Source organism: Scyliorhinus canicula, chromosome 2, assembly GCF_902713615.1.
Source record: "Scyliorhinus canicula chromosome 2, sScyCan1.1, whole genome shotgun sequence".
In the NCBI taxonomy this organism is placed as follows: Eukaryota; Metazoa; Chordata; class Chondrichthyes; order Carcharhiniformes; family Scyliorhinidae; genus Scyliorhinus; species Scyliorhinus canicula.
In genome coordinates, this window is record NC_052147.1 from 242,227,872 (window position 1) to 242,240,618 (window position 12,747).

A 12,747-nucleotide genomic window follows, 5' to 3' on the forward strand; every position below is an offset into this window, starting at 1 on the left:
TCATAATAAATGTTAGTTGTTGCTGTGGTAAAAGATTGAAACGACTCAACCACACAACTGTAAATTGGCAAAGGTTGGCATCATGACCGGTACAGACTTGGAGGGCTGAAGGGCCTGTGCTGTATTATTCTTTGTTCTAACTGAGATTCATATTTTGAGAGACATAGCCGTACTCCTACAAAATGTCTGACTGGTATCAAGGCTGTCTAACATATTTATATCTTTTGGTTATGACGCTTACACTATAAATCCCTTAAGCAACGTTATACTAGCTGCAGCTGTAAGTTAACTAACGGAAGGCTGAAGTCTGTGCTTCTAATCACACTTTTGCTTACCCATTCTGTGAAAATCGTTAAGTTCATGATTGTTACTTTCCACACCCAGCATGCAGAGAAAGGGCTCTAATAACTATTCTTTAAAAGCTGTTAATGTGCATTACTACATTTGCCTGCTTCAAAGCTATTAAAGTCAATTTTTTTCAATTGCTTCACTTATGTTTAGGACAAGGTGATGCTGGGGTCAGATTATCCATTCCCACTGGGAGAATTGAAACCAGGAAATCTTATTGAATCTATGGAAGAATTCAGCAATGAACTTAAAGTAAGATTAATGTTAAGATCTACATAATCCACATGTTGCTCCTATGGTTCTCAAATATCAAGGGAGATATGGGTGGATAGTGTGAAAATAATTGGGGCGGGATTCTCCGTTAGCCGATGCCAAAATCAGAAAAGGCGATTGGGCAGAGAATCATTTCAGATTTCGAAATTGCGGCAGGTGCCGATTTGGCACCAAATCGCAATGATCCAACACCTCGTCAATACGTTCCGGAACGCACGTAAGTAGACACCGCTTGCATATCATTAGCGGGCCTGACCTGGTATTCTCCGGAGCTTCCGCGATTCTCCGCCTTCGATGGGCTAAGTTCCCGACGGCACGGTTCACTTGTGCTTCTAAAAATCGTGAAACCGGTGGTGGTGGCTGCTGAGGTAGTGAGATGGGGAACCGAAAGTGTCCAACTTCGCCATAGTTTGCTGACACTTAAGCCGCTGGCCGGGGGGGCTTCTGCCAGGGCCGGGGGGAGTGCCGGGGGTGGCCAGGTGGTGGCTGTGTGATGGGGTTGACGGGCAGGGAACATCATTGCTGCATCCGGCAAGGCGGCCTTGCAGCTGTGCACACCGCTAACAGCCCACATTGAACTTAGTGCCACGGGTCGTATAGGCGTCCCCCCCCCCAGGGCACACTCCAGCACAACCAGTGCCACCTTGTTGGCTGGGATGAGTGTGTGTGGGGATTGTAATGAGTATGTGTGGCTGCAGCTTGTCAGCCTCCCGAGTGTCAATCATGGACCCGGCGAATCCTGTACCGCTTTTCATTGAAATCGATTATGTTCCACGCGGCACCAACGCTACCCCCTCAACAATAGCGTCATCGGTCCAGGTGCAGAGCTGGTTTTTCTATCGTAAAAGTCCACGGATTCTGAGTTGGCGTCAACACCTAGTCTCAGAAAGGGAGAATCTCACCTTTGATTTTTGGAACGCAACAATAACTTCCAGCTCTGGAGAAGCAGAAACTTGCTTTTCCAGGTAAGAAAGAGATAGGTCACTTTAAGATGGAGGTGCTCTCTCCACTTTTTTTAAATCTTTAAAATAAAAATGTCCTTAGGGGTCTCCACCTGCAGATGAAGCCAAAACAGGTGGGTAGAGCCACAAAACCTGCCTGAAATGTTGCCCCTGCTCACCCCCGGCTCACCAGGAGGCCACCTCCAGGCCTGGTTCCTGATGTCTTGGACAGATGGCCAGAGGCATATGGGCATCGAGCAGAAGGTGGGGGTGCTGAGCGCCAGCCCAGACCCGTCCCATGTGTGGAGATATGCCTGTACACATTTTTGTATCTAGTAATCTATTAATAGTTATCGATATGACCTCCAACCAGCAAGTGGTGAAAGAGATCTACCATGTGACTCGAGATATCCGGAAGTTGGTAATAAGTCGGACTGGAGGCTAGTCGCACCAGATGTAGCTGCAGGAGAATTCACTGAATTAATTTATTTGTTATCGTTTGTATCATAGTTTGTCAGTTGTCTTTCCACGTGTTCGTTTGTCAATAAATTATCTTACTGGTCAAAGAACTAGATGTTCTGTGTGCATCTGTGTGCATCTACGGCCACAACACAGAACAAAGCACATGGAGTGGCGACGGTGGCCACCACCTTCCCCGGGTTCCACCCCTCTGATGAGGCTGCATCTCACAGCCAGCACACAGGACAGGGCAAAATGGCTGTGCATGTGTTGCCGACAAGTGAACCAGGGTCCTTCAGCCTCAGAGAGTTGGGAGGGGCTCGGTATGGGGTCAGGGGTGGGTCGGGAAGGGGACTGAACCATCGGGAGGATGGGGAATTGTCAAGCACAATAAATATTTTTGTGCACAACCAGTATGATACCTGTCACTTTCTTCCACAATGTGGCCAGGCCTCCAAACCCTTGGCCCATCTGTCCAGGCATCTCCCTCTCCCCGTGGCACTCAACCACCCTCCGGTCGTGGACATTTCAGGAGCTGTGCCCCATCACCTGGGTGTTCGGATGTTGGCTGCTGCCTGTATGGTGTTGCTTCCCGCAGTGTTCAAGCACAGTGTCCAAGCATCAAGGCGTGATTGGGATGCTAGGCAATGACTCCCACATGTTACATGTCCCACCCACCCAGAGGAATCCACATGGGTTGTGTGAAGTACTCGCTTAACCACGATAGCCAATTCCATATTCGCGATAGCCTTCATCCACATGGCCAGAGGCCTCGACAGTTTGTGGGGGTGATGGATCGTCGGTGGAGCAGATGGGCAGGGACAAGGGTTGTCCCGGAATTAATAAACGCGATCCATGGGTCGGCACGGTGCTGCTGTGAGTGGTTGACCCCCGGTTAATTGTATGGAAATAGGGCTCAAGTGGTGATAATTGATTTCTCATAATTGATTTGCCATGCTATGGCAAGATCCCGATTTCGCCTATGGGAGCGAAACAGTTGCATTGCAAACTGTTTGGCACGTGGCGTGGTTCTCGTTTTTGGTCTCTCCCGCTATTGACCGGCCTCGTTTTCCTTGAGCGAGAGCATAACGAGGCAGAGAATCACACCCAAGTTTCCAGAAATGGTATGACAGAAAGTGAAAAGACTGTAGTCAAACAGGGGGGTTATGGAGAAAGTGTGTTGAAGACACATAAGAGAAAGGGAAATAGAAGGAATTATTTTTATTTTTGTCTGTAATTGAACCACTGTGTTGTATAATTATAACATTTTCCCTTATTTTAAAACAAAGAGAAAAACAATCCATCAATTTACCAGAATTCTTTCAAATTTATCATTAAATGATTTCCTTTGTTTTACAGGATAAGCTGCTCGCCAAAAATGCATTGGAGTTCTTTGGCCTTGGAATGAAACAGTTTGTTGATCCAATAGCACCTTAAAGTGCTTCCCCACCCCCCCTCCTTCCTCTCCAACGCCCCCCCCCCCCCCCCCCCACCCCCACCCCTCAGTCAAAAAATATCTGTACTACATGACACAAAGCTGGGTTTGGAACTTGATTGATAAACATCTTCCCAAAGGCAGCGCGCGCGATTTAACAGATGTAAATTTGGGTGGGTTCAGTGGGGTATTTCTCGCGGCTTTTCTGTTGAGATCTACACCGGTATGTACCCACACGTCATCATTTTTGGGGGCCATGGGTAGTTTCTCCCAGGTCTAGCCCACACTTAAGAAATATTTTCATCACCGGGGAGCTGAACTCGCTGGCGTGACTGGCTCCTCAGAGATCAGGCCGACATTCTGAAAGGCTGCCCCAAACTCTCAGTGGGTTTGAGGTTTCTCCCACCCTCACCCCCTACCCATGGGTAATGACACCCCCCCACACACTTGCACATTACCCCACATCCCCCCAAATGCGAACACTCCGCTATGGGGTCGCTGACGGCCTCCCTTTTCAGGCCTTCAATCCCCCCTTTCGGGCCCACTGCTGCCTTTCAGAACCCCCACCCTTCATCCCCCCAAACTTTAGGAGGCCCCTTCACATCCGCCCTTCAACCCCCCACCCTTCATACCCACACAAGTCCCCGCTCGAGACCTGGAATGAACCGGTAGCATAGACGTTCAGGGCTGCGGCGACCTTCATGGCCACCATTGCGGGTATTCTCCACAGACTATGAAGTCCACGATGACATGGCAAAGGTGCCACACTGTCTCTTTGTTGAGACGGAGGCTCTGTGGCACATGCTGTCTGTCATCTCCTCTAACGACCAACAACACCTGTACACCTTGGGCCATCGCTGGCACCCCCTCTGGGGGCCTCCTCAGCCTGATGGGTGACCGGATCATCAAGGTGTGCAGCAGCCCCTGACATGAGGTGCTGCCTCCAGCCTGTGTTGACGCTGCTGCCTTCTCTGGCGTCTGACCACCTGGGCAGCCACCAGCACTGTGTGGGCATCCTTTGTGGGACCAAAACCACCATCCATTTTGATATCTAGAACCATAGAATTCCTACAGTACAGAAGGTGGCCATTCGGCTCATCAAGTCTGCACCGACCCTCTGAAAGAACACCCTACCTAGGCCCACTCTCTCGCTCCATCCCCGTAACAGCATAATCCTACATCTTTGGACACTAAGTCACTTGTGGTGAATGTAACTCCGTAATTCACACTGTATTGTATATACATGAGACCATGCATTTGTAAGCGCAGTTGCGTTGCCCGACCACTAAGGGGAGTAGCGCTGGGAATGCTTAGGAGTTTGTACAGGGCTCCACCCTTGGCTCCGCCCATGACTCCTCCCCCTGGACTGCTGTATAAATACCAGTGCTCAGAGCCAGTCGTTCAGTTCATCGAGAGTTCAACGCGGAATAGACTGGCTCTGTTGTAAGTAGATTAAAACCACTGTTCATATCTTAAAGCACGTGTCTCATGAATTGATGGTTCCATCATCACTCAGGGGCAATTTGGCATGGCCAATCCACCTAGCCTGCACATCTTTGGACTGTGGGAGGAAACCGGAGCATCAGGAGGAAACTCACGCAGACAGGGGGAGAAAGTGCAAACTCCATACAGGCAGTCACCCGAGGCCAGAATTGAACCTGGGTCCCTGGCGCGGTGTGGCAACAGTGCTAACCTCTGTGCCACCGTGCCTCCCCTGTATCTGTAAGGAATTGGAGATGGAGACCAACAATCAGGCAGGGCTTCCACCTCAGGTCCCTCAAGCCTTACGTGTCCTGCATTCTCTCAGAATGCGATCCACCGAACCAGTCGTTCTGCACACTCACCTCCAGTCACATCAGGAGCCCCTAGACCCCAGACCTCAGGCCCCTGTCGGGAACATTAGGGATCCACACACTCACCCTTTGATCGCGAAGATATCCCCAGTGCTGAAGTCCAGCTCGAGTGTTTGACTGGGGGATGCTGCCTCTATGGTGCTGACGCTTATAGAGGTCATGCAAACTGTTCAGGCTTCAAAGTTTGATTGGAATGCGATGCAATAATCCTTGTCTGAGACATGGCACGTGTACCCACGAGGATCCACTTGAAAGTATTTTGTATTTTAAATGGTCAACATGGACAAAAATTTGAATATCAACTACATATCATTCCCATATCACACTAACCATTAAACAACAAGGAAATGTCATTGTTTCATATTGGTACCAATATAAAGCTACATCAGCTCATTCTCACAAAAAAAACAAACTCACGGTATTTCCCCTCGCATGTTCCTCAACAGAAATGGAGGATAAGCCTGAGAATGTATTATCATGTCCAGATACTTATCATATAAATGGTGGGCGGAATTCTCCCTTCTGGAGATAAGTCCCCATGCCGGCGGGAAAACCAGCACCAACCACTCTGGCGTCAACAGCCCCCGAAAGTGAGGAATTCTCCAAATTTTCGGGGGCTAGGTTAACGCCGGAGTGTTTGGTGCCACTCCAGCCGGCGCCAAAGGGCTGGCGCGAGTTCGTGCATGCTCGGAACGGTCGGTGTGATCTTGCGCATGCGCGGACGGTAATATGGCGGAGCCCTACAGGGGCCCGGCGCAGAGGAAAGAAGGACCCCATGGATACAGCCCGCCCACAGGATCGGTAGGCCCCATTCACGCCGGCGGGACCGGCCAAAACTGGATGGCCACTCGGCCCATCGACGTCCGAAGAATCTCCGGGAGGGCCGCTGTCAACGGCCCCCGACCAGCGTGGCGGGAATACCGCCAGCCCCCGAAAGGCGGCGCCGGAGAATAGGGCAGCCGGCTTCAGGGGGGGATTTGCGCCTTCCCCACGGGATTCTCCGACCCGGCGGAGGGTCGGAGTATCCCGGCCGATGTGTCCATCAATGTGTGACTTGGAGAATGCCACTGATACGTGGAACAAGTCACACATTGATGGACACATCGGCCGGGATCTTCAATGACATCATTAGGTGGCCCACCTGGATCAATGTTGTGCACCAGATCCCGCAGAGTCTTCTTGCTTCAAACCGATTGCCTTCCGAACTCATATGTCTCTCTGAGCCCAGTATTCCAGAACCCAGGTATCTCAGAAAAAATTGTCCTTCTTTCCAACTACAGAAAAGCAATGAAACAGCAACAGCAGCCTCCAGGCATTTTCAGCCACAAGCAGCAGCAAGCAGCAAACACAACCTGCAGCTGTGAAGTGCTCTCACAACTAACTTGGCCAATTCCTCATTAGCAATAGCCTTCAGCTGTGAAGCTAGAGGCTGCTCATAGTCAGTAGGAGTTAAAGTGATCTTCAGCATAGAACCAAGAACACGGCTCTGTCCTGGAAGTGTTTTAGGACAGACAGGCAACAGCTGCAGTTGCCGCTGTGATGGGTATCCACAATATTCAAAGATGGATTAAAGGCTCCACAGATGAAAAGACCCTCACCTCCTCCCCACCCCGTCCCGGGGCAACCCCTGACCTGGAATGCTTCACTGCCCCATCAAGCCAAACCCCACTGAGGGGTGCCCCACCGGTGATAATGATATGTTTGCCATATTTGGGTGAGATCCAGAACTCACCATTTGTTAGATAGCAAACTGCTTTGCATCCGGGAAAATCTCGATTTTGGCCTTTCCCGCTATTTAACTGGTGCATCCAGATCCGCGCAGGGTGCAACACGATGGTTAAAATTGCACCCTCTATATTTCTGCCAACTTTTCCTATTAGAATTATCAACAGGAGGAATTTCACACGAAGGTTATCCTGTTATCCCATTATTGGGGCTGGTTTAGCACAGGGCTAAATCGCTGGCTTTTAAAGCAGACCAAGGCAGGCTAGCAGCACGGTTCAATTCCCGTACCAGCCTCCCCGAACAGGCACCGTAATGTGGCGACTAGGGGCTTTTCACAGTAACTTCATTTGAAGCCTACTTGTGACAATAAGCGATTTTCATTTTCATTAGGTAAAGGATTGGCACATTTGTATTCAAAACCAACTCTTTTGCTAAAATTAGTGACAACCTCTATTTTTCAGGTGTTTTTCATATGTTTCACATCAATTCACATTAATTCTCATTCCAATCCTGTAATGTATAGCTTCAATAAATTGTATTTAGTAATGAACTCAAATTAGAACATTGCAATATTTTTCTTCATGTACTTTTTTTGTGAATGACTCAGCAGTAAATGGTGCATAGTTTGTTTGTGCTTTCAAATGCAATGGGACAGATCAGTTGAAACCTTTCCATGCTTGTGTTATTTCAATAGTAAGGTGTATAAAAGATCTACATTTGAAGTATTTGTATTCTATTTAAATTGCTATGACTGTGCGCTTTGAAAACACAGTATAATTGCGGATAGATGATATTGTGTTTTTATAATGATATAAAAGCACCAATCACTCATAAGGGATTGGATAAACACATTGTGGATCCATTTAGTTAGACTCAGCACATAAAAACATATATACATGGATAGAAAGCTTGAAATGAAAAAAATGAAAAAGAAAATGGCTTATTGTCACAAGTAGGCTTCAAATGAAGTTACTGTGAAAAGCCCCTAGTCGCCACATTCCAGCACCTGTTCGGGGAGGCTGTTACGGGAATCGAACCTTGCTGCTGGTTTGCCTTGGTCTGCTTTCAAAGCCAGCGATTAGCCCTGTGAGCTAAACAGCCCCTTGATGGAGACATCAGCAGCACAGCTGTGTGTGCTGTTGTCTGTTCACGAGTCAAAGCAAAACTGAGACTGGATCACATGACACAGTTCCCCTCGAGCGATGGCATGATTTAATATTGCAACAGATGCCAATGCTAAAACAGAAAACTGGATAATTTTTCATTTAAAGCTATGTGATTTTGTGCACATTGTTTATTTTTCTATTCATGACTGCCATCTAATTCATCCGCAACACTAGCCCTGCCTGACAAATTGAGAGTGCACCTTCACCACAAGGACTACTAACAATTTAAGAGGGAAGTCCACCATCATCACTTGGGACATTTAGGAATAGGCAGTAAATGTGGCCTTGGCAGAGTAAACAACATGACAAGAATGGATAATGAAAGGGGGCAGTAGAATTTCTGCTTACAAAGTAAATGGTGATTTGAGTACAGAAGGTGCCCAAAAATGCATTAAAAGTGTTTTTGTTTTCCTTGAGTTTCTGCTTAAATTCATTTACATATTGCCGAACACAAAATCTGCCATGAACCGGCACAATTAGGCAACTTTTCAATATATAATTTTTTTTAAGTATTTTTTAAAATCCATTGCTACATTGCAGAGTGGTAAATTGGTAAACGTTTGGTTAACACAGCTGAAAATAGGGAAATGTACAAAACTATTTTCCAGGTAGATCTGGGTACAAGAGTCAAATTCCTCAGTATATTTTTTTAAATCTTGCAAAATATATCTGTTACTGTCCTTGTATCCAAAAGATCCGGCTTATTTTGGAGCCTCCTCAATGGCCTGCGAACAAACGCAACGAGCAGGAAACTCCCAATTATGATTATTCATCTTAAAGATGTGCTCAATTTTGTAGGCACTTCTTCTCGCCCAATGTCGTTCAAACCATTGTAAACGATCGCGGAATCTCAATTCGTAATTTGCACTCAGAATTCCATGACCCTTTGTGCTAGGTTCACCGACATCCGACGATTTGCACCAAAGAAACCAGTGCAATTGAGCAGAAACCTTTTTGAAATTGAGGCAATTGGTCTGAGGGCGAGTCAGAAAAGTGCACAATGAAGATTGAAGGCCTACTGCAACAAAACAACCTCAAAGAAATGAAACTAACATTTGGTCTGTGGTTACTCCTGCTGCCTCAGTGAGTTCAATTGCTGAGTAGTTGAGCAACAGAGACAATCAAAGTTCATAGTTAAATCCTGGGTTTTCTCAGCTGAAGTTTCAAACTAGTGCAGGTGAAGTATTGTCTTTTTATTGGTTGTAAGGGTCTAAATGAAATTAAGCCTCTCATTATTGGCCTCAGCAGGTAAAGACCTACAGCACAAAATGGGGTAGATTAAACAGACTGTAGTGTTAGCTGGCGATATATAGGGGAAATTTCCCAGTGATGGTTTGGTGGGTTCCATGTTCAGTTGTTTGTCCGAGGCATGTTTTTTCACAACCTCAAATTTAAGGGTCACAGGTTTCAATCCATATTCTCATTTTACTGTGGATCAAGCCGACAAACTTAAACCTCAGCAAAGATCACTAAAGTGATGTCTACACAATGCACAACCAAACAATGGCTTGGGGGAATAGCCAGTATAGGGGCTGGTTTAGCACAGTGGGCTAAACAGCTGGCTTGCAATGCAGGACAAGGCCAGCAGTATGGGTTCAATTCCTACACCAGCCTCCCCAAACAGGCACCAGAATGTGGCGAGTAGGGGCTTTTCACAGTAACTTCATTGAAGTCTACTTGTGACAGTAAGCTATTAATATTATTCCCTGGTTCACTCCCCATGACAATGTCACGGATTTAAACAAAAGTTTAGCAGTTAATGATTTCCAGGTGCATTCGCTATGGCAATGCCTCTGCCAATCAGAATCCACTCGCCAACCAATCAGCACTCTTTTCTCATGCAGTATAAATTGTTGTTCCCTTTACAATTGGTATTCTTTTTGTTTCTTTATAAATTTAGAGTACCCAATTATTATTATTTTTTCCAATTAAGGGGCAATTTAGCGTGGCCAATCCACCTAACCTGCACATTCTTGGGTTGCAGGGATGAAACCCACACAGACATGGGGAAAACGTGCAAACTCCACACGGACAGTGACCCAGGGCCAGGATTCAAACTCGGTTCTCAGCGCCGCAGTCCCAGTGCTAAACACTGCATCCTTACAATTGGTATTCTTGCGCCTGTCATGATGAGTGCAAGATGAAAAGTTTTGACAGAAAGTCCTCTTTTCAGCAATATACTTCAGCCTCTCCTTTTCCAATACATTCTTCCCAAGATGAGGTCAGGGAAAGCAGCAACACAGGCCTTGGCATTTCACAACAGCTGACTGGATTGGACAGCAATATCCTAAACTGTTCCAATGAGCTGACCTTTGCTTTAGCATCCCTATGGTGTGTTCAACAGTAACTCACATGATGGTATGCACTTCATTGTGTTTTGTGTCAGTTATTGCATTTGGGGTTTCTAATCAGCTAAGATGAACGGTTGCAAAGGGCATCAGCCATCCACTCCCTGGACAATAAGAGCAACTTTTATAACAGATGTTTAATATGGAAAACCATCATAAGATGTTTCACAAAGACATAAGAAAACCATAATTGGTGATTGTTGCATAAAAGACTTTAAAAGCATCGACCAATGTTAACAATTTGCGTAGTTAGAGAGGTATGCATTGGGGTTGACATGTGGAGGTCCATTGGCTAGCTCAAATCCATCTATAAAATTGTGGACTCTTGGTAAGTCTGACAGGTTACAAATTTCTATTTCCCTCTCAATTTGATAAAGCTAGTACATATTACTATATTAGTCACTTGCTTTATACAGACATGAAGTATAAACTAGCTTATTTTATTATAATAATCCTTATTATTGTCACAAGTAGGCTTACATTGGATTAGATGTGTTTATTGTCACGTGTACCGAGGTACAGTGAAAAGTATTTTTCTGCGAGCAGCTCAATTAAGTACATGAAACGAAAAGGAAATAAAAGAAAATACATAATAGGGCAACACAAGGGTGAAGCATACAGGGGTGCAGTGTTAAGGAGGTCAGTCCATAAGAGGGTCGTTTAGGAGTCTGGTAACAGTGGGGCAGAAACTGTATTTGAGTTTGGTCGTGAGTGTTCTCAGACGCCTGTATCTCCTGCCCGATTAACACTGCAATGAAGTTACTGTGAAAATCCCCTAGTCGCCACACTCCAGCACCTGTCCGGATACACTGAGGGAAAATTCAGAATGTCCAATTCACCCAACAGCCCTCTTATGGACTGACCTGATTAATACTACACTCCAGTATGCTTCACCCGATGCTGTTGTCTATGTATTTACATTGTGTACCTTGTGTTGCCTTATTCTGTATTTTCTTTTTATTTTATTTTCATGTACTAAATGATCTGTTTGCTTGCAGAAATATACTTTTCACTGTCGCTCAGTATATGTGACAATAAACTAATCCAATCCAATCTTTGGGATTTGTGGGAGAAAACTGGAGCACCCAGTGGAAACCCATACAGACATGGGGATAACGTGCAGACTCCATGCAGAGTGACCAAAGCCGGGAATCGAACCTGGGACCCTGGTGCTGTGAAGCAACCGTGCTAACCACTGTGCTACTGTGCCACCCTTAGCTACTGTGCTGCTCTTATTGGCAGATGGCTCCTACAATAGCTGGAAGGATCCTGTTGCACTGAAGCTTAACATGTTATCAATGTGAGACATATGGGGCAGGTTTCTGCAGTCCCCCACCTGCGTTTTACATTGCGGTGCGCCCCCGCAGCAGCAAGATTCTCCGTTTCTGCAGCCAGCCAATTGGGTTCCCTATTGTGGCCACTTCACGCCGTCGGGAAACCCATGGGCATGGGCGTGCTTCCGGTGGACAGCAACCTCCATCTCATTTTTTGGCCTCAAGTGATCTGAGGTCCACCCATAGTAGTGCAGCCAGCTGCAACGCCGATTTAAATTGGAAACCTCCCCTTCACCCAAAATTGAATAGCAGCGATTGTTCCCGTGGGCCAATCCTGGCATTTATGCTGGCATAAAGCCTACAAATTTCAGTGCATTGTAAGGTGTCCCTTCCTTCATAACCATCGTGGTCAAAGAATATTTTTTTTAAACTCAGTAAAACTGCCCCATGAGAAGAACGGCATCATATTGAGAAGTAGGGTGCTGGGTTTCATTTTGGAGTTAAAAATTGCTGATATTTTTCAGATTCTGATATCATTCTAAATCCTACAAATGGCCAAAATCTTGTAATCATTGAATGGCAAGAATTTGTTGGGAAAGCAGTTAGTTTTAATAATAGGATGATATAATATTAAAAGGTACATGTAGAAGAATCAATATAAATAAAATGGTACAACTTTAAAGGACTAGCAGGAACAGAGATATATGAGGGTTTACATAAACAAATCTTCGAACATGCACAGATGGGCAGCATGGTGGTTAGCATCAATGCTTCACAGCTCCAGGGTCCCAGGTTTGGTTCCCGGCTGGGTCACTGTCTGTGCGGAGTCTGCACGTCCTCCCCGTGTGTGCGTGGGTTTCCTCCGGGTGCTCCGGTTTCCTCCCACAGTCCAAAGATGTGCGGGTTAGGTGGATTGGCCATGCTA

At 46.3% G+C, this 12,747-nt stretch overlaps 1 protein-coding gene across 1 annotated transcript in view; it reads left to right on the forward strand.

The window, feature by feature from the left end:
• The window catches only part of acmsd (aminocarboxymuconate semialdehyde decarboxylase), a 63,827-nt gene extending 60,345 nt beyond the window's left edge, over positions 1–3,482 (forward strand). Inside the window, exons 9-10 of the mRNA XM_038789879.1 lie at positions 502–600; positions 3,381–3,482. Coding sequence (XP_038645807.1) covers positions 502–600; positions 3,381–3,458 — 177 coding nt within the window. The 3' untranslated portion in view covers positions 3,459–3,482. The remainder of the gene's footprint in view (positions 1–501; positions 601–3,380) is intronic.
• The last annotated feature ends 9,265 nt before the right edge of the window (positions 3,483–12,747 follow it).